General features: G+C 36.8%; 1 protein-coding gene across 4 annotated transcripts in view; it reads right to left on the bottom strand.

The window, feature by feature from the left end:
• The window catches only part of LOC112053781 (oxysterol-binding protein-related protein 8), an 81356-nt gene that overhangs the window by 32363 nt on the left and 26557 nt on the right, over nt 1-22436 (bottom strand). For 2 of the 4 annotated variants that reach the window (XM_052890415.1, XM_052890417.1), the window contains 3 exons: nt 21337-21434; nt 19133-19652; nt 17537-17679 (listed from right to left, as the gene is read on the bottom strand). In XM_052890415.1, coding sequence (XP_052746375.1) covers nt 17537-17679; nt 19133-19652; nt 21337-21434 — 761 coding nt within the window. The remainder of the gene's footprint in view (nt 1-17536; nt 17680-19132; nt 19653-21336; nt 21435-22436) is intronic. The other 2 variants (XM_052890416.1, XM_024093356.2) reach the window with 2 other exon arrangements.

The raw sequence follows: 22436 nt of genomic DNA, 5'->3' as shown, positions 1-22436 counted from the left end.
GTTCAGGATAATGCTTAACCTTAACATTTAACTGTTTAAACCTCACCTAATGGTAAGGTCAAAACTCAAAACAGTTAAATGAAAAACCTAATTAGTTTCCCATTATCATTTCTGTTAACATTGTCTAAATGATTATTTAATACAAATGATCATAAATAATAATGATTAAAAAAACAATTAAAGTTTTCAAAAAATTCAAAATTCATTTATTTCAAGTAGGCTCAGTTTACAAGCACTTTTGATGCGTCAGTTAATTGTTTGTAAAGATTCTACCACCGCTTCGGAAGGCAGAAAAAGGAAGTGCTACACCTCTACAAAATTTTAAGTTTCGTTAAAATTCGTCGAGTAGTTTTTGTTTCTATAACTAACAAACAGACAAAAAAATTACTGATTGCATTTTTGGCATCAGTATCGATCACTAATCCCCCCCTGATAGTTATTTTGGAAACATATTTCATGTACAGAATTGACCTCTCTACAGATCTATACTAATATTATAAAGCTGAAGAGTTTGTTTGATTGAACGCGCTAATCTCAGGAATTACTGGACCGATTTGAAAAATTCTTTCAGTGTTAAATAGCCCATTTATCGAGGAAGGCTATAGGCTATATATATTATCCTACGGGAACGGGAACCACGCGGATAAAAACCGCGCGGCGCCAGCTAGTTTATTATATGTACCTATAGATATAGACTAAACTAACCTCCATTACAGTGTGACAAATCGGACACGCTCTCCGCGTTTCCATTGCCAATTTCCACTCGAGTTTCACTAAAACGGGAAGAAATAGCAGAGTCCACGGAATATTTCCTGTTCAGAGGAAAAGCGCACGGCTCCGAAGACTGCCTCGACAACTTCTTCTGTCGTTTGAGAAGAGAGAAGATACTGGAGCGCCTTCTCTTCTCCTTCATCTTCGATATGAGATCCGCTTCTTCCATTTTCTCCAATATCATTTTTTTGTTTCAAAATTTAACCATAAATGTGGTTAAATTGTCGTTAAGTTAACGAATTTTTTTTTTCACTTTACTGTCATTTCTTCAAACTATTTCATAGTTATTTCAAATTTGAATTAAGACAAAACTAGAGATTACAGAGATTTGTTATTCATATTGTCGTTAAATAAGTCACAAGTTAAAAGTCAAAGTCAACTTCTGTATTTAGAGAAGAGTAAGATAATGGAGCGTTTTCTACTCTTTTGTCTCATTTTTGATATGATATACGCTTCTTGCAATTTCTGTTGCTTTTTTATGGTTACATTTTTGATTATTTATAAAAAAATGCACTATTTTTTATTGCATAATTATATTTTAAACTAATATTATCGTAATTTTAGATTTAAGTTAACGAGAAATAATACGAGTATCTACCTATATTTTGTTCCCACACATAATAGGACAAAAATAATAATATTTTAATAGTTATATATTATATATTTTAATAGTTAGTATATATTATATATATTATAGGACTCAAAGGTGATTACAAATATAAGAAAACTAATGTCGAACAAAGGTTATATTCACAACACTTGTCAGGACAACTTAATTAACCAATCAAACTGTAACCAAAATAAGATCCTAGAATGGCAGAGAATGACCTTGAGTGAAGTCACGTACTTGTGAACGAAGTGTGTAGGGTTAAAGGTACCTTTGACTGATATCAAACACTCCCCTTTTCCACTCAAGTCACTCTCTCCACCTATCCCAAGTAACCCATAAAGAATTACACAACAAGAGATGTGGACGGCTCGAACGCCACGAGCACACTGAAGCCGACACTAGATCGAGCGACGTCACTGTCACAGACAACTATTTCCTACACTATTTATTAACAACATGTAAATTTAAAAGCGGCAAACGCGGCGATAACATATATATTAATAGTTAATAGTCATATATTTAAATAGTTAGTAATTAAAAGTCAAAGTCAAAAATTAAAATCTAAAATAAAAAAAATACGCATTAATTACTTCCAAAAAGGATTAGGTTCTACGTTCGGATGTATATATGTTTTTGAAATTTTGAAAATTATTTTTTGTTTGGAAGTTATATTTGTGTTTTAATTAAAGCCATTTCTGAAAGAACCACAGCAAGTATGGTGCAAATATTATAACTGGTTTGAATTGATACCTGGCTTGGAACCGCATTCAAACTGATCAGAAGGTTATTTATATACATACGACGTTATTTTTCGCTTTTTTAAAAATTGGGTAGGTTATTTTTGTGTTGCAAGTCGGTTGAATTCATTATTTTTTTTAATTTTTGTGAATATTTAGCGTAATTATGTTACGTGTCTCAATATTGACGTTTCCAAGATAAAACATTCGGTTCAGACTTGTAAGCAAATATGGCAAGTAAGATAATGTATCTATTGCTACAAAAAATACACTCTGTCTACATTTCTTTATCTATGTAAGTTTTTTTTAAAAGGACATCCATATGCAGAGGTTGTTTTTCATTTATTTAGGGTTCCTTTTAGCACAATGAAAAACGTAAGTTTATTCATTCATTCATTATCAACAAATGATCGGCTCACTGCTGAACTAGAGTTTCCTCTCAGAATGAGAGGAGACTCAAGCTCAACAGTGAGCCGAATATGGGTTGACAATGATGATGATTTAGACGACAAACTCCTTTATGTGAGTTAAAGTAGAGGAACGTCAGCACAACAGAACCGCGTTGTTAATTCATTTGAGACATGTGTGGCATAGAAACCCGTTTACCAAAGAAAGTAGTAAAATTGAATTTCTCACAGTACGAACTGGAACCCACAGCCCCAAATCCGAAACCCGCATTGGCTAACCACTACGTAACATGTGTGATGGAAAAATTTATAAGACCTTGCTAATCAGCTATGTGGGTCAGATAACGACTGATAAGATAACAATTCTCCATACCATCTCCCAAGCTTTATTAATATGTAAAACTAGTCAACATTCCTTTATGTATTGACTATTTTACTTTCAACAAAGAAGTAGGTATAGAATCCGAAGAACTCCCCTCCTCCCAAATAGGGATGATGACAGTTTTTTAAATTGTATATAAATTAGGAGTATGCTAATATTAAAAATTTTGTAAAAGCAACAGGGTATCTGCGATCATTACTTTCGGAGCTACAGGAATTTAAAGGGTCAGATTTGCGGCGCTGCCGCGGATCCCTGATTAAACGCCCCATACAAAATGGCACGAACTAATGACGTCGTAAGCAATGTAATGATCGTTAGATTTCTATGGTCGGTCAAACAAAATTACTAATATCTTTGTTATTTGTGCGTTTATGTTTATAGTTCACATATTGAAAAATGTCACATTTAATGTAAGGAAGCTAACACTGTATAAATTTTGATCTAATTACGATAAAAGATTCTCAATAGATTTTGAAATTTTATAATCTTATTTATTTTGCAAATATCCAGACAGTCTTTGCTTTTTATGTCTAAATTAGTTAACATTGACCTTATTTATCTCAACCAAATTCTCTGCGAGTGTGAAGTCCGCATAGGGCCAGTGTGGTGGATTATTGGCCTAACCCCTCTCATTCTGAGAGGAATCTCGAGCTTAACAGTGAGCCGAATATGGGTTGATAATGATTATATGTATTACAAAAATCTAATTAACCTTGTTAGACGAAGAACTTGCCAGGTGTCCCACAAATGTATCACAAATAAACTCTTCAAAAATACAATGTTTGACCCAACGTCGATATCACCAGTAAAGTTAAATGAGCAATCACAATCAATTGGGTTTACCATCGAAAAATGAATTAAAATGGTCATGATATCAATGCAAAAAATCTAATCAATTTACAATAATTTAATCTAGTCAATCGATTGACTGACATACCTAAAGTCAGCCATTGACGGTCAATTATTCTCACGTTTCTGCAGCGCAGACGGCTGCGAAGAGGTTTTATAAGTCGAGCTGTCATGCACGCAGCGACCAATACACGATCAGTTATAGTCGTGGGATCGTCAATGACGTGCATAACAATATTATAAAGAGGCGATGTTTGTGATGTTGTAGGGGGTAATCTATGGATCTACTGAATCGATTTTGAAAATTCTTTTACCAAGCCACAAAAAGCTACTTTATTTATTTATTTATTGACTAGCGGACGCCTGCGACTTCGCCCGCCCTTAGATCTTTTTAATCCAGCCCTTACAGTAGTATCATTGTAAAATGGATTAACTTCTCCCGTTCTCCAAACATTTCCCTTCACTGTTCTGCTCCTATTGATCGTAGCGTGATGAAAAGTATACTATAACCTACCCAGGAGTATGAAGAATAATTGTATCAAGTTTCGTTAAAATCCGTCGAGTAGTTTATTTCTATAACGAACATACAGACAGACTGATAAAAATTTTACTGATTGCATTTTTGGCATCAGTATCGATCACCCGCTGATAGTTATTTTGGAAATATATTACATGTACATAATTGACCTCTCTACAGATTTATTATAAGTATAGATTATTCGACGTACAAACATGAAATTTGGCAGGGAGGTAGTCTATAGTTAGTAGGTATCCACTAAGAACGGATTTTGCAACAGGGCCGGAGTTCTAAAGGCTCTCCAAGTTTGTATGAAAGTCCTTCATCTTTCATGCTACCAACTTGAAATTTGGCAGGAAGGAAAGGTGGATAATGATGACCATAAGAATGTAGTAGAAATTCGATCCAGAGAGAATTTATATTGTTTTGTGTATGCTATCAATTACATTGTAATAGTTCTATGAACACTTTGCTTAGGTATGTGGTTGATAAGCATTAATTAAAAATAGCCTACATCAGGAAAACATGCATTACCTACTTACTGACCGAGAGAGGCTTATATCTACCTACAGGTATTTTTTTAAATACAATATAGCCTTGCGCTTGACTACAATAGGCTAATTGACACTTTTTTTTTAAATGGTCTTAATTAATAGTAATAACATCAAATGAAAGCGCACTGAAAGAGAATATTGATGACTTGATCGAGAGTGTAATTAACAATTTTATGACATTCATGGGTTTTTCAAAATTTTCAATTTTATTGAATAAATCATCGATCGTAGATCGTTAGATGGGCCTGAAAGCGTCGCGAAATTGTCATTGGTTTCCCACTTTAAGTACGTCATCACTCGTAACACATTTCTCTTTATTCATGTTGTGGCTTGTGTTTTTACACTTGCAAAATGAACACGAAGGCATAATATGGGATGATGACAGTTTTTTAAATTGTATATAAATTAAGAGTATGCTAATAGTAAAACAATTTTGTAAAAGGAACAGGGTATCTGCGATCATTACTTTCGGAGCTACAGGGATTTAAAGAGTCAGATTACGGCGCTGCCGCAGATCGCTGAAAAACGCCCCATACAAAATGGCACGAACTAATGACGTCGTAGGCAATGTAATGATCGTTAGGTTTGTATGTGCGTTCAAACAAAATTACTAATATCTTTGCTATTTGTGCGTTTATGTTTATAGTTCACATATTAAAAAATGTCACATTTAATGTAAGGAAGCTGTATGAATTTTCATCCAATTACGATAAAAGATTTTTAATAGATTTTATTAAAATTTTATAATCTCATTTATTTTGCAAATATCCAGACAATCTTTGGTTTTTATGTATAAATTAGTTAACATTGACCCTATTTACACGAATGTATCATAAAAATCAATATATTCAAACCTAGTCATCAAATATATTTTTAAGTCCACATCCACTCACATCATGCGCTTGTTATGTACTAAGATAAGATGTGCGTAATGACATAAAATTGTGCGTTCTTTAGTATGGCAGGGCCCATCTAACGATTTATATCGATGGAATAAATAACATTGCTAAATAACATACGGTCCAGATTTGTAGCTGCTGGTAAAGGTTGAATGCACCTGATATTTATAGGTTTAGGTACCAATTGGGAGTGATACTGAGCAAACTCACGCGTTTGTTTATGAATCAAACATTCGCTACATACGGGTATAAGCAAGTAAAATTAATAAACTTACATACATGAAAAAAATCATTTCAATTTTATTTCAAGTAAAAATCGATGTCAACTCTCAACTCCTATTTCACTTTCTATTCTATTTATATTTTTGCAATCTTTATAACGTATACCTAATAAATAGTCCACTAAACATTTTACATTTACAAATGTACCTACCTAGAAAAATTAAGGACTTTCCATACAAATTTTCCCCTACTTCGCCCGTTTCTGATTTTATTTTCGTATTAATCCTCGTATTATGGTCTCGAAAAAAACTTGGCACAGTTTTATTTGAATTCATTTAGTGGTTTCAGCGTGATGCCCGGTCAAAAAGGCAGACAGACAGACAAAAAATAACAAAAAAGTATTTTAGGCTTCAGTATCGATCATAATTATATAAATGCCCTCCAACAAAAATATTCAAAATATTATAATATTTAATACCCTACCCTACTCCTACCCTACCCGTTTCCTACCTCTACCTCTACCCTACCTCTACCCCTACCCTACCTCTACCCCTACCCTACCTCTACCCCTACCCTACCCCTACACTACCCCTATCCTAGATAAATAATAAAGACCATGTCCTTTATAACAAACGTGCTCGTCATCCGCCTCGCGTATTTTATATAGACAATTAATAAATAACGTTTTTCTTACAGTAGTTTATTTTTGTAATATGAAATCCTCATGATTAGCCCTTGAATTTGACACCTATGCATATTGCAATATTGGAAAAAAAATTACCTCGAATTTATAGCTTCTCACAGTCGTCGTGTTGACTTGTTTTTAATATCCCCATATCTAAGAACACTTGGGTTAATAAGACGAATGTAACGATATCTGAATTTCGTAAATTCGATCAGCAGTTTGGATGATATGAGGTAATAAAGAATATTACATACATACATACAAGATACGCACGAGTAACATAACCCTTCTTACAGTCGGGTAAAAAATAAGGTCTGGTTACTATAGACCAGGGTTTCCCAAACTTCAAACTTTCGGCTTCACGAACCGGGGGAACCCCCCCCCCCCCCCAAACACATAAAGGTGTAACACAAAGTACCATAATAATGTTTTTCATCGCAAATCTATTCAATGTTAGGAGTAATTTTGGACAATTTTAACCTTAAATCTGACTCAGTATTAGTTATCAAGCCACAATTACGTAAATCTAGTCGCAAACCTGCCTGCCACCTGCCGTCAAATGGCGAACCCATAGGGGTTCGCGTACCCCACTTTGGGAAACCCTGGTATACACCCTTAACCATTTATGTTATGAATCCATACAATCAAGTCGCTAACAATAACAATTACAAAGTCATGATGTCTTGGTAGTCCATTATAATTCAGTTTTATTTGTCTCATTGATATAATAAGTACTAGCAGACGCCCGCGACTTCGTCCGCGTGAAATTCAGTTTTTCACAAATCCTGCGGAAACCATGGATTTTTCCGGGATGAAAAGTAGCCTATGTGTTAATCCTGAGTAAAATCTATTTTTATTCCAAATTTCAGCCAAATCGCCGCAAAATTGTCAAACTTTCATCCCCTATTTTATCCCCTTGGGGGTAGAATTGATCAAAATCCTTTCTTAGCGGATGCCTACGTCATAACATCTACCTGCATGCCAAATTTCAGCCCGATCCGACCGTCCAGTGGTTTGTGCTGTGCGTTGATAGATCACTATGTCAGTCAGTCACCTTTGAGTTTTATATGTTTAGATTAGTCTATGGGGCTTCCGATCATGTCCGAAGTTCGTATCCCGAGTCGGCATATAATAATAATCTTTTGTTTCTTCCAAATATTTGTCATATTTATGTCATTTATATTTGTTATATATTTGTCATATATATTTGTTATATGTATATTATATATCAAGGTATTCGTATATTATATATTCCGGAGTTCACTTTATCACTGACTAGGCGACGTACCGCGGTTTCACCCGCGTAGTTCCCGTTCTCGTGGGAATACGGGGGTAAAATATAGCCATCAACTTTTTTATTTACGAATTTCTTAATTCTGGTAGCTAACAGGGTTACAAGGTAATGAAAATTTCTGAGCGTCGGAACGAGATAATGTACCACGCAATTTGTAGGTCATTGTGGCTGTTGTTTAACAATAACGTAGCTTTCTAGTGGCTTTACGGAATACGTAAAATTCAGTTGTTATTGATTTGATTTGAAGTTGTTGTTGAATTATATTCATCATCATCATCAACAATCCGTATTCGGCTCACTGTTGAGCACGAGTCTCCTCTCAAATTGAAAGGTGTTAAGCCAATAGTCCATCACGCTGGCCCAATGCGGATTGGCAGACTTCATACACGTAGAGAATTAAGAAAATTCTCTAGTATGTAGGTTTTCTCACGATTTTTTTCCTTTTGAGACACGTGATATTTAATATCTTAAAATGCACACAACTGACACGTTGGAGGTGCATGCCCCTGACCGGATTCGAACCCACACCCTCCGAATCGAAGGCACAGGTCATATCCACTGGGCTGACTACAATATCTACTACAAAATATGTTATTCCGATTTCCCTTTTATGTGTTTGTACTTGCTTGTGACTTTTGACTTTCAACTTTAATACCATACCATATCATATCAGTTTTGGATCGTGCCGTGATGCAAGAACCAGCTCATGACTAAGGGCCCCGTATGGGTTCGAAACTAGTCGGGCACACTCCGACGTAATATCACGTGAGTTTTAGCCGTGTTTCATAATCAATTAATATCATTAATTTACCACCATTAATATATTACGGTAATAAACGGTAAGAGCGGTCGGACTCATCACCGAGGGGTGGTGGTTCGATCCCCGCCCCGTTGGTCTATTGTCGTACCCACTCCTAGCACAGTCTTTCCCGACTAATTGGAGGGGAATGAGAATATTAGTCATGTTTAAAAAGATATGGCAAATATTCTTTTATAAAAAAAATACACAGTAACTTTTTATACCTAAACAATTTTTAACCTTGACCTTGACTTTCAACTGCCATGACTGTCATATTACATCAATGTATACCTAATTCACTATGCATTATTTATATTTCAAAACAGTCATTAATCAACTGTGTTCTTAGAAACTTTTCCAAAGTATTTTAGACTTTGACTTTTAAATGCTGAAAGCATTCTTATTATTTTATCATTTTATGTGTTTTCCGGTTTAAACATTACAACAGTCATTTAATACAATAAGTATTCCTCTAATCAACTTGAGACTTTGACTTTGACTTTCAATTGCCACTAACTACTCGTAGAACACATGACAATTCATAATAATTTCTATTTTAACATTATCATACAGAAATTTTTTCCTTGACTTTGACTTTCAATTAAAAAAAAAACCACTAACAAATGACAATTTAAAACAATTTACTATATGTATAAACACTTCAAAACAATCAACCATTTAGGTTTAGTACTCAGTACTTTCCGAAACACTTTTTGACTTTGACTTTCAATTGCCACTGACGAATGACAATTTTGAACACACTTCAAAACAGTCAACACGCTAAAGCTACTTTTCGAAATAATTTTGACTTGGACTTTCAATTGCCACTAAAGACTGTCAATTTAAAAAGAATTTACTATGTATATACACTTCAAAACAGTCAACACGCTAAGTAGTTACTTTTAAAATAATTTCTGACTTGGACTTTCAATTGCCACTAAAGACTGTCAATTTAAAAAGAATTTACTATGTATATACACTTCAAAACAGTCAACACGCTATGTAGGTACTTTTCGAGACACTTTTTGACTTTGACTTTCAACTTCCACTCAACGCTCGTGTTGTTATATCAACGTAAACAAACACAAAAACAATCAACGTATCGCAATACGTTTTGCCAGACGCGAGCTTGTTCGATCACTGGTTACAGTTAGTACTTAGTATTAGGTACTGTACGTTAGGGTTGTCAACAGTACTATAATGGGGATGATGACTAGGTTTGAATATATTGATTGTTATGATACATTCGGGTACATAAGGTCAATGTTAACTAATTTATACATAAAAAGCAAAGATTGTTTAAATATTTGCAAAATAAATTAGATTATAAAATTTCAAAATCTATTAAAAATCTTTTCTCGTAATTAGATGAAAATTCATACAATTTTTTTAGTTTTCTTCTTCCTTCCATACATGAAATGTGTCATTTTTTAATATGTTAACTATAAACATAAACGCACAAATAACAAATATATTAGTAATTTTGTTTGAACGCACATACAAATCTAACGATCATTACATTACCTACGACGTCATTAGTTCGTGCCATTTTGTATGGGGCGTTTTTCAAGGATCCGCGGCAGCGCCGCAAATCTGACCCTTTAAATCCCTGTAGCTCCGAAAGTAATGATCGCAGATACCCTGTTACTTTTACAAAATTGTTTTACTATTGCCAACATCTTAATTTATATACAATTTTAAAAAACTGTCATCATCCCTATTATAGTACTACTGTACTGTAATAATTGTACTCATCATTAACAAACCATATACGGCTCACTGCTGAGCACGAGTCTAATCAGAATGAAAGGGGTAAGGCTAAGTCTACCACGCTGGCCCAATGCGGATTGGCAAACTTTACACACGCAGAGAATTAAGACAATTCTCAGGTATGTAGGTTTCGTAACAATGTTCTTTCCTTCACCGTTCACGTAATATTTGGAGGTTTTGGCCGTGGCTAGTTACAACCCTACCGGCAAAGACGTACCGTCAAGCGATTTAGCGTTCCGGTACGATGTTGAGTAGAAACCGAAAAGAGTGTGGATTTCATGCTACTTCTAACAAGTTAGTCTGTTCATCTTAGAATAGCTGACGCCGCGCGGTTTTACCCGCGTGGTTCACATTCTTGTAAAAATACGGGAATAATTGATAGCCTATAGCCTTTCTCAATAAATAGGCTATCTAACACTGAAAGAATTTTTCAAATCAGACCAGTAGTTCCTGAGATTAGCGCGTTCAAACAAACTCTTCAGCTTTATAATATTATATAGATTGCATTATCACTTACCATCAGGTGAGATTGAAGTCAAAGGCTAACTTGTAGAGAATAAAAAAAATCCTCGTTCTAACAAATTAGCCCGCTTCCACCTTAGCATTGCATCGTCGCTTATTGCATCGTTACTTCCGTATTTTTTTTATTTTCCTCAAAATACAATTTTTTTGAGTGTACTACATTTTTAGGTTAGTCTGAATAGTACTAAGTTGACAACCCTGTACGTATACGTATATATTGTGTGTGTACACACTTAGAACGCGCAGATAAGGAGTGCAAGTGAGCGATGGTGTATTATACGTTAATTAATTATGTACTTACATATATAGAAATAGTTTCGGTTAACTTTGTATTTTATTATTGACTGGCATATTTAAAAAAAATAAATATCACGTATCTCAAACGGTGAACGAAAAACATCGTGAGAAAACCTACATATACCAGAGATTTTTTTTAATTCTCTGCGAATTGGGCCAGCGTGGTGGACTATTGTCCTAACCCCTCTAATTCTTAGAGGAGACTCGTGCTCAGCAGTGAGCCGAATATGGGTTGCTAAAGATGATGAAATGATGTACGTTCTTCCTTCCAATCTACCGAATAATAACACGTTAACTTGTAAGAGGTATGTAGCGACCTACCAACCTATCGACAGTTCACAATCTCGCGAGATAGATTATAATCTAAAGGTGTTTACAATTTTACGGTGACATGTTACGCCAGTAAGCAGTGATAGCCCAGCGGATATTACCTCTACCTCCGATTCCGGAGGGTGTGAGTATAATCCGGTCCGGGCATGCACCTCCAACCTTTCAGTTAAGTGCATTTGAAGAAACTAAATATCACGTGTCTCAAATGGTGAAGGTAAAACCGGCATACCCGAGAATTTTCTTGATTCTCTACGTGTGTGAAGTTTTCCAATTCGCATTGGGCCAGTGTGGCGGTCTATTGGCCTAACCCCTCTCATTCTTCTTAGAATGAGAGGGAACCCATTTTCGGCTCACTGTGGAGCACGAGTCTCCTCTTGGAGACTCGTGCTCCACAGTGAGCCGAAAATGGGTTGCTAATGATGATGAAATGATGTACGTGCTTCCTTCCTCTCATTCTTAGAGGAGACTCGTGCTCAACAGTAAGCCGAAAACGGGTTGCTAATGATGGTGACATGGCGTAAGTACGCTCTTCCTTACAATCTACGGAATAATTTGTTAAATTTTAAACAGTATGTTGCTGTTCACAATATATCGACAGTTCACAATCTCGCGACATAGATTATAATCTAACGGTGTTTACAATTGTACGGTGACATATTACGCCATCCGACAGTCGTAACAATAGGTAAGTACTGTACTAACATCACTCAATACAGCACGTAAGACTGGAAGTACGCTATTTTTATAACCTACTACATCGTTTCCCAACCTGTGGTCCGCGGACCCCTGGGGGTCCGCGAGTATATGTGTGGGGGTCCGCGGTGTCATCTCTGGGCCATACTTAATTGCTAATGTCTCGTATTTGAAATACTAATTTGAATATTGAGAGGGTCTAACCTATCAAAACGCATCGTACTGCTTTTTTCAACTTGAACGTTTTTCATATTTTTCATAGTACCTAAACAGTTATAAATACCTATTTTGTATCTGTAATAACTAAAATAAATACCTAATCGTAAAACGCTGACCTTTTTAATACGAAGACGTTTTCTATTTGTACGTTCTTCCTTACAATCGACTGAATAATTTGTTCAATTGTAATGACAACCTATCGACAGTTCACAATCTCGCGACATAGATTATAATCAAATGGTGTTTACAATTTTACGGTGACATATTACGCCATCCGGCAGTCGTAACAATAGGTAAGTACTGTACTAACATCACTCAATACAGCACATAAGACTGCAAATACGCTATTTTTATAACCTACTACATCGTTTCCCAACCTGTGATGCGCGGACCCCTGGGGGTCCGAGAGTATATATGTGAGGAGACCCCGGTGTCATCTCTGGGCCATACAATTGCTAATGTCTCGTATTTGAAATACTAATTTGAATATTGAGAGGGTCTAACCTATCAACACGAATCGTACTGCTTACTTCAACTTGAACGTTTTTCATATTTTTCATAGTAAACAGTTATAAATAAATATTTTGTATCTGTAATAACTAAAATAAATACCTAATCGTATTTTTTACTGTTTATTTTATTAAGTGGGTCCGTGAAAATTGTGCTTGATTTTCATGGGGTGAAAAATGTTGGGAAACGCTGACCTACTTAATACGAAGACGTTTTTATTTGTACGTTCTTCCTTACAATCGACTGAATAATTTGTTAAATTGTAATGAGCAAGTTGCTGTTCACAATATATCGACAGTTCACAATCTCGCGACATAGATTATAATCTAACGGTGTTTACAATTTTACGGTGACATATTACATATTACGCCGTCCGGCAGTCGTAACAATAGGTAAGTACTGTACTAACATCACTCAATACAGCACATAAGACTGTAAGTACGCTATTTTTATTACCTACTTCATAGTTTCCCAAACTGTGGTCTAATTTCTCGTATTTGAAATACTAATTTGAATATTGAGAGGGTCTAATCTATCAACACGGATCGTGCTGCTTTTTTCAACTTGAACGTTTTCCATATTATTCCTAGTAAACAGTTATAAATACCTATTTTGTATCTGTAATAACTAAAATAAATACCTAATCGTATTTTTTTACTGTTTGTTTTATTAAGTGGGTCCGTGAAAATTGTGCTTGATTTTCTTGAGGTGAAAAAGGTTGGGAAACGCTGACCTACTTAATACGAAGACGTTTTTTATTTGTAAGTTCTTCCTTACAATCGATTGAATAATTTGTTAAATTGTAATGACAACCTATCGACAGTTCACAATCTCGCGACATAGATTATAATCTAACGGTGTTTACAATTTTACTGTGACATATTACGCCATCCGGCAGTTGTAACAATAGGTAAGTACTGTACTAACATCACTCAATACAGCACATAAGACTGCAAGTACGCTATTTTTATAACCTACTACATCGTTTCCCAACCTGTGATCCGCGGACCCCTGGGGGTCCGCGAGTATATGTGTGGGGGTCCGCGGTGTCATCTCTGGGCCAGACTTAATTGCTAATGTCTCGTATTTGAAATACTAATTTGAATATTGAGAGGGTCTAACCTATCAACACGAATCGTACTGCTTACTTCAACTTGAACGTTTTTCATATTTTTCATAGTACCTAAACAGTTATAAATACCTATTTTGTATCTGTAATAACTAAAATAAATACCTAATCGTAAAACGCTGACCTACTTAATACGAAGACGTTTTTTGTTTGTACGTTCTTCCTTACAATCGATTGAATAAATTGTTAAATTGTAATGAGCATGTCGACAACCAATCGACAGTTCACAATCTCGCGACATAGATTATAATCTAACGGTGTTTACAATTTTACGGTGACATATTACGCCATCCGGCAGTTGTAACAATAGGTAAGTACTGTACTAACATCACTCAATACAGCACATAAGACTATTTTTATTACGTACTTAATACGAAGACGTTTTTATTTGTTTGCACATTCGCGAAGGTCGTCAGCTGGATGTGACAATTTTATTATTCACTACCGACACACCCGGCTTCGCACGGGTGTTATGTATCTAAACACGACCTCCGTGGCGCAGTGGGTTCGATCCTCGGCTGGGCCGCGTAAAGTTTCCTTAATTGGCTTCGGCCGTGGCTAGTTACCGCCCTACCAACAAAAACGTACCGACAAGCGATTTAGGTACGATGTGTAGAAACCGAAAGGATTGTGGATTTTATCCTACTTCTAACAAATTAGTCCGCTTCTATCTTAGATTGCATCGTCACTTACCATCAGGTGAGATTGTAGTCAAAGGTTAAATTGTAGACAATAAAAAAATACTAATATTCATCATTATCATCATCAACCCATATTCGGCTCACTGCTGAACTCGAGTCTCCTCTCAGAATAAAGTCAAAGTCAAAATTCATTTATTTCAAATAGGCTTAGTTTACAAGCTCTTTCGAAACGTCAGGTAATAATATTAAACTTAAGATAATGGTGATAATAATCATTCGAAAACTTAAAATTAAAGTTACGAGGGTTCCAAACGCGCCTTGGTCCGAGAAGAGCAATTTGTTAAAAAAAGAGAGAATTTCTTAAAATGCAAACAACTGAAAAGTTGGAGGAGCATGCCCCGGACAGGATTCGAACCCACACCCTCCGGAATCGGAGGTAGAGGTCATATTCACTGGGCTATCACAGCTCGAAACTAATATTATAAAGCTGAAATGTTTGTTTGTTTGTTTGAGCTCTCTAATCTCAGGAACTACTGGTCAGATTTGAAAAATGATGTCTGCAGTCCACCTGGTGGGGGGGTCGACCAACACTGCGTTTTCTAGTGCGGGGTCGCCATTCTAACACTTTGGGACCCCAACGTCTATCGACTCTTCGAATTATGTGCCCCGCCCATTGCCACTTCAGCTTCGCGACACGTTGAGCTATGTCGGTGACTTTGGTTCTTCTGCGGATCTCCTCATTTCTGATTCGATCACGCAGAGATACTCCTAACATAGCTCGCTCCATCGCCCGCTGTGTGAATCTGAGCCTTCTTATGAGGCCCATAGTTAGCGATCTATTCTTGGAACCATAGGTCATCACTGGCAACACGCACTGTTCGAAGACTTTTGCCTTCAGGCACTGAGGAATTTCGGACGAAAAGATGTCGCGAAGTTTCCTGTATGCGGCCCAGGCGAGTTGGATTCGACGGTATACCTCTTTCTCGAAATTGGACCTACCTAACTAGTGCAACAAGACGCGGAATTGTCAATGAATAATAAAGAATGCCCCTGTCTCCCCTATATCTTTCTTACCTGGCACCCCTGCAACGCTTGGACGAGGACTGCGGTCTTTTATAGTCCCTTGAACAATTCCTACCATAGCTCATAATTCATAAATACGTCTGATATTGTTGTAGCAGCTAGCATGACTATCTAACTACACTATAGGCAAACTTCTTAACGGAGTCATCGCCTGCCCGGTACAATTAGGTGTCTGAGGAGAGTTTAGTGAAACAAGACTCAGAATTGTCAATGAATGATAAATAAAGCCCCTGTCTCCTCTATGTCTTCATACCTGGCACCCCTGCAACGATCGGAGGAGGACTGCGGTGTCTTATTCCTTCCATAGCTCAGAATTTATAGAAACGTCTGATACTGTTGTAGCAGCTAGTACGTCCATCTAACTATAGTATAGGCAAACTTTTTACAGAGTCATCGCCTGCGCGGTACAATTAGGTGTCTGAGGAGAGTTTAGTGAAACAAGACTCAGAATTGTCAATGAACGATAAATAAAGCCCCTGTCTCCTCTATGTCTTCATACCTGGCACCCCTACACCGCGCAAACGAGGACTGAGATATTCTATAGTCCCTTGATCAAATTGGCACCATTGAAAATGTTTCTAGCAATATAAACGTCCGATAGGGTTACTAGCATCTATCTGTTTAACTATAAGCAAATCTCGTCCAGTCCTCGTGTCTTCGCCCGACCGATTAACTATCAATTAATGCATATTAAAAACCTGTACCGAGCGGACGAAAACTCGGCCTGCCATTCTTAGAGTACGGGGTCTAACGAGAAGTAATAGCAGGGGAGCCGAAGAGGAGATTTTTGCGGTTACTCGAGCGCGGCAGATGAACATAAGGGAGTATACCGTGCACGTTGTTCAGTACCTCCACCAAGTATGAGCCCTTAATATTGGTGGGTATGTTTAGGGCAACCAAAAACTAACTTCAGAACCAGCACGTCAGATTAAGATAAGGTAGGTGAGGTGATAGCTCAAACTCAAGAAGGTGTGCATTTCTAAAATCTGACAATTCGAGCGTAACGTAATTTCTTTACAAGTTAGCCCTTGACTACAATCTCACCTGATGGTAAGTGATGATGCAGTCTAAGATGGAAGCGCGCTAACTTGTTAGGAGGAGGATGAAAATCCACAATCCTTTCGGTTTCTACACGGCCTCGTACCGGAACGATAAATCGCTTGGTACGTCTTTGCCGGTAGCCACGACCGAAGCCTCCCACCAGCCAGACCTGGACAAATTAAGAAAACTCAATCTGCCCAGCCGGGGATCGAACCCAGGACCTCCGTCTTGTAAGTCCACCTGTTTATTTATGTTACCGAGCCACGAGCGCGGTAATTTTTTCATTTATTTTTAATGAAATAATCTCCTGAATAATCGCTCATGTTTTCTGACGATTTCAGTAAGCCAAAGTAATAATAAAAAATGTCTTTAAAGTCTGCAGTTTTTTTCCCCACCACCGAAAGCAAAAAAAGTATATAACTATCTGCTATCATTTAATCTACCAAATCTAATCGATCCCATCACGCTCTAGTAACTGCAAAATTAGCATCTCTGGCTCCTCTACTATAAAGAGTACAAGACGCTCTCCTCTGTCGTCACACCCCGCAGACGAGGACCGTTTGAGCAAGTCTCACCACCGCTAAGTATCTTCCCAGCTATATACACATCCTGCGCGCTATACCGGTTGTCCCTCCTCAATGTTTGGTCAGCGTCAAAGCTAGCCGACGGCAGTCTGTCATAGTTTATCAGAGAGAACTTTTTGTGGTACGGCGTGCTCCTAGAATTCATTTGGAAATAAAAATTCCCAAAAAGTTAAAAAAAAAAAACGTGTGTGTCAGCTCCGACGCATGAATGGAGTTTACTCTTTAAGATCGACTGTCTAAATAGTGTATGTTGCCCCGCAGCATACACTATGTACGTCTCCATACCTACGCCTGAAAAGTGAAAGGTGCAGCACCGCACGGTAAAAGGTGCGCAGAATAGGTTGCGCACAAAAAACGTAAAGCTGTCATTCGTTCATCGAATTTTCTGCCCATATTTTTTTTATACCGCAGGGGCATAAATGGATTCTTAAGAAGTAAACTCCAAAAATCGTCGAATATTCGTTAACAAAATCAGCCGAGGGTAGTCATTTCCAAACTGCTCGACAGATGGCGCTGTCTTAGTTATTAAAATTATCTGAAAACTCATTGCCCTCTTATATAAAAAGGACGCACAATCGTGTAGAAAATTTCACTTAAAAACTGGCCAATTTTGCTTTGACAGTTTTAGAATTATTGTTAAAGAAAATGATACCTAAAGCCCTTTAAATATAGTCCAATATTCAATAAAATCCCAAATTCAGAGCAAATTCAACCTTAAGTATCGAGTTTAAGGTTGATTTTGCAAATGCGACTACTTGAATTGAGTGCCAAGAAGTTGTGTTGGGCACTCATTGAGTGGGGACGTTTTTTGATAACTGATTGTGCATCCACTTTTTAATAGGAGATCGATGGAAGAACTTAACTATACTTCGGATTCTAACCAATTATTTTTTTTTAATTCCAAAAATAATTTATCTGGCATCTAAATCTCAATCGACATGTCACGTTGCAAATGTGATTTAATTTTCGAATTTACGAAAATTCATCGTAACTTCGGCATTCGGCATCAATATACGAAGTGTATTATTTTATATGTTACGAGTACTTCCTAACGCCAAAAATCATCTTTTTATTTATACATAAAGGTTCGTTTATATCTACAGACATTTAGCGTGCCAGACACGTGCCGTGGCAGACAAAACAATATTCTTCTATACAGTGTTTATGTTAATAAACACTGTATAGAAGAATATTGTTTTGTCGCGTTACGATAGATATAAATACGTTAGTATTTATATCTATCGTAACGCGCAGACGTTGACAGACACGGGCCGCGCCCGGCCAGTATTCGCGGAAAGAATATTTTGTCTATGCGGTTCATCTCTGTAGAGTCCTTTTTATGAAACCTGAACTAAAATTGACAGTGCCTTACACAAATGACAATAAGACCGCCATTACCAAATGACAAAGAGCGCCATTAAGACATTAGCGCCGCGTCTGGGGGACTTCTTTGATGAAAAGGAAAGTGTCTCTAGCTACCTGCTGGGCAGTGTTAATAGACTTTGTCTGTGAATGTCTGCCACGATACTTGTCTGTGACGCAGTGTGTCTGTAGATATAAACGGACCTTACTTCGAAAGATACGTACCTACAATTCTGTATGTCATCGCTAGAAGACGTCATATCAACAGGCATACTCCCAAACTGCTCAACAGACGGCGCTGTTTTAGTTATCAAAAAATTCTCCGGAGAACTAAAAAGCACCTCGGATTCCCGACCATTTCGACTCAACTCATGTGGAACATCGTTCTCAGAGTCCGTTTTGACAGATTTTCGAAATTCCGAAATCCTTTTCGGAGAACAACTAGGTTTCGCAGCGGATGGCGTGGAACTTCGCCTTTTTGGAAAAATTTTGGCCAAATTCTCCTCAATCAGACTCGGAGATGACCATTCTTGGAACTTCTCGCCTAAAGCAAGCTTTTTGAGTTCGAAGCATTTGGCTAGATCGATTTTGAAAGGGCTAGAAGCGGCACTTCTGGATTTGCCGTTTTTGAAAACGTCCAACTTCGCATCGAAGTAGGCGTGCCTGTTTTTGGGAGAGTAATGGTGGGTGGACAGAAGGGGGGATGGAGAGCTACATGTGGAATAGTAGGGTGCCTTTAAAACTGCTTTTTTATTTTCAAAAAAGATAAAAATTACCGTTTTAGGTGATCGGTAATGTAGACAGATTGATTATGTTAATATATATTTTGTTGTATTTGCAAAAATATAGGCAATTTTAGCAATAATTGTTAATAGTTTATTTACAGTGTTAAGTATTCAAAGTAACGGAATAAAGTATATTTTTTGCAATATTAACCATGTTGGTATATGTACAGATATTTTATATAATTGTGTAATTTCACAAACAATAATCGTAATTTATTTACAATTGTATTCAAGGTAAGGTAAATAATAAGGTATTAAGCATTTTTGTCGGTAGATGTAGAAATTCAGAGAGATATGTTGTATGTTTGTTGCCAGAATGAGATTTTTTTGCATTAACCAAAGGTTATATAAATATATGTTGCATATTTGTGTACAATTCATAAGCAAATTAAGCATTTTTGTCGATAGATGTAGAAAAGCGAAGATATATGTATTACACGTTTGTGTGGCCAGAATGAGATTTTTTTGCATTAACCAATTTTGTATATATAAATATATGTTGCATATTTGTGTACAATTCATAAGAAAATTAAGCATTTTTGTCGATAGATGTAGAAATACAGAGAGATATGTTGTATGTTTTTGGCCAGAATGAGATGTTTTGCAATATTAACCAAAGTGTTGTTATATGTTGCATATTCGTGTACCATTCATAAGCAATAAATCGTAATTTAGTTTTAATTATATTCAAGGTAACGGAATAAAGTTTTAATGTAATCAATAATAATTAATAAATAAGGTTGAAGGTTATTAGCATAATCCATAAAAAAATACCATCACAATTAGCGAATTACGTAAATTACGTCAGAAAGAACGTCACAACAAGAAATAAAATATTTAAATACGACAAAAAACACACAAACATAGCATATTACGTGCAGTTTAAGTAAAAGAGAACAAAATTATTAGATTACTAATAACCAAAATTAATTATATTTTACCTGACACTTAAAAACCGAAGGTAAGTTTTGCCGAATAAGTATACCTACCGGCTACAATTCGTTAACGTCAAAGTTATTTCTATACAGTGTTGTTTTCAATGTTTTCATACTGTGACTATCGCGTAATCGTAAACGCGAATTTGTAAGGAATTTAAACAGCGCCATCTAGTGGCACTACTGCACAACTGTTCCTATTGGCAGTTTTCAATGTTTCATACTGTGACGATCGAGTAAACGTAAACGTAAATTTCTAAGGAATTGAAAAAGCGCCATCTAGTGGCACCACTACACAACTGTTTCAATTCCTTACAAATTCGAAATTTTCGATTTTTTAAATGTTAATCAATGTTTATAAATATGGCTCATGGCTCTAAAGGTAAATATGACTATAGCTTGGCAAATTCGTTAGTTACATTCCCGATGATCCGCGGGTGCCGGGAGGGGGGGGGGGGGGGATTAGCAATGCCCCGAGCGCTCGAGCGGGCTAACTTGTTAGGAGTAGTATGAAATCCACACTCCTTACGGTTTCTACACGACATCGTACCGATAGGGTGGTAACTAGCCACGGCCGATGCCTCCCACCAGCCAGACCTGGACCAATTAAGAAACCTCAATCAGCCCCCCCCCACGTCGCCCGCATATCATGGGAGTGTCAACTTGCCAAGCTATCAAACGCAAGGTATATCCAGTTCCCACCACTTACCGTGCTCATTGAAGTGTTTCTCCAACTCCTCGTGCGAGATGTTGGTCTGCGTCGCCGGCGCGTCCTCCACCGCCTGCTCGGGCCGCGAGCGGGAGCATCTGGACATCATCAGACTATGTTACAGGCTGTGGCGTGCATGAGGTTTTAAAGTAAGGTATGCAGGTAATGCAGGCTTAACTGCGTCGCAACAGGTTTTTAAAGTGCACAAAAAGGGATTGTTTCAAAGTTCTCTAATAACGCCATCTACCGGTAGTTTAAAACAACAAACACTGTTTCACTGTGCCGGTAAATGGCAGCACTTTTCGTAAAACCCAATCATACCAACTCCTGCCCAAATCTCAGACCAATTATTGTATAGGACCTGCCTCGCTAGATGTTATTCTTAAGTATATGATCAACGATCTAATGCGATTATAAAAACTGTCTTTATATAATCGGTGTTAAATAGTTGTAATCGTGTTCATCGGTTAAAGAGCTCCGTAAAATACCTTTTCGTGTAATTGAATGGTGTAAAAATCGGACAAAAACTTCTAGTTTAGTACAAGATATATACCAAATGTAAGCTCATTTTCCTCAGAAAATGACAGACAATTTTGTTCGTGACTATGAGTGCGATACAGGTCCTTCTATAATTGGTCTGAGGCCCAAATGATATACGAATGATACAGGGCTGAAATATGGCTGCAAATTAGGACAATTAAGGAGAATTCGTGAGGCCAAGTTTTCAAAGAAATCTGTATTTGCCTAATCAGTTCAATTACTTGTTACAGGTGGGCAAAAACTAATATCTCTTTGACAGTTTTAGCACTTATTTAACGAAATTAGTCACAATACTACAATTTATAATGTCAAATCCCTAGGAAAACTGACAGTTTGATAAACAGAACATTTGACAAATTATTTGACAATGACATCTCATTCGTTGATTGACTTTAACATTGACAGCCCGCGTTAGCAATATTTATTTAATGCCAACTAATAAAAATTACAAAGCAGTCTATAATGGAAGCTTTAGATTAATAATATGTATACATCGATCTCCTATTAAAAAGTGGATGCACAATCTAACCAATAATAACCTAAAAACGTTCAGTGAGTGC

Source organism: Bicyclus anynana, chromosome 27 (genome assembly GCF_947172395.1).
Source record: "Bicyclus anynana chromosome 27, ilBicAnyn1.1, whole genome shotgun sequence".
Lineage (NCBI taxonomy): Eukaryota > Metazoa > Arthropoda > Insecta > Lepidoptera > Nymphalidae > Bicyclus > Bicyclus anynana.
This window is presented reverse-complemented; position numbering and strand designations above follow the sequence as displayed.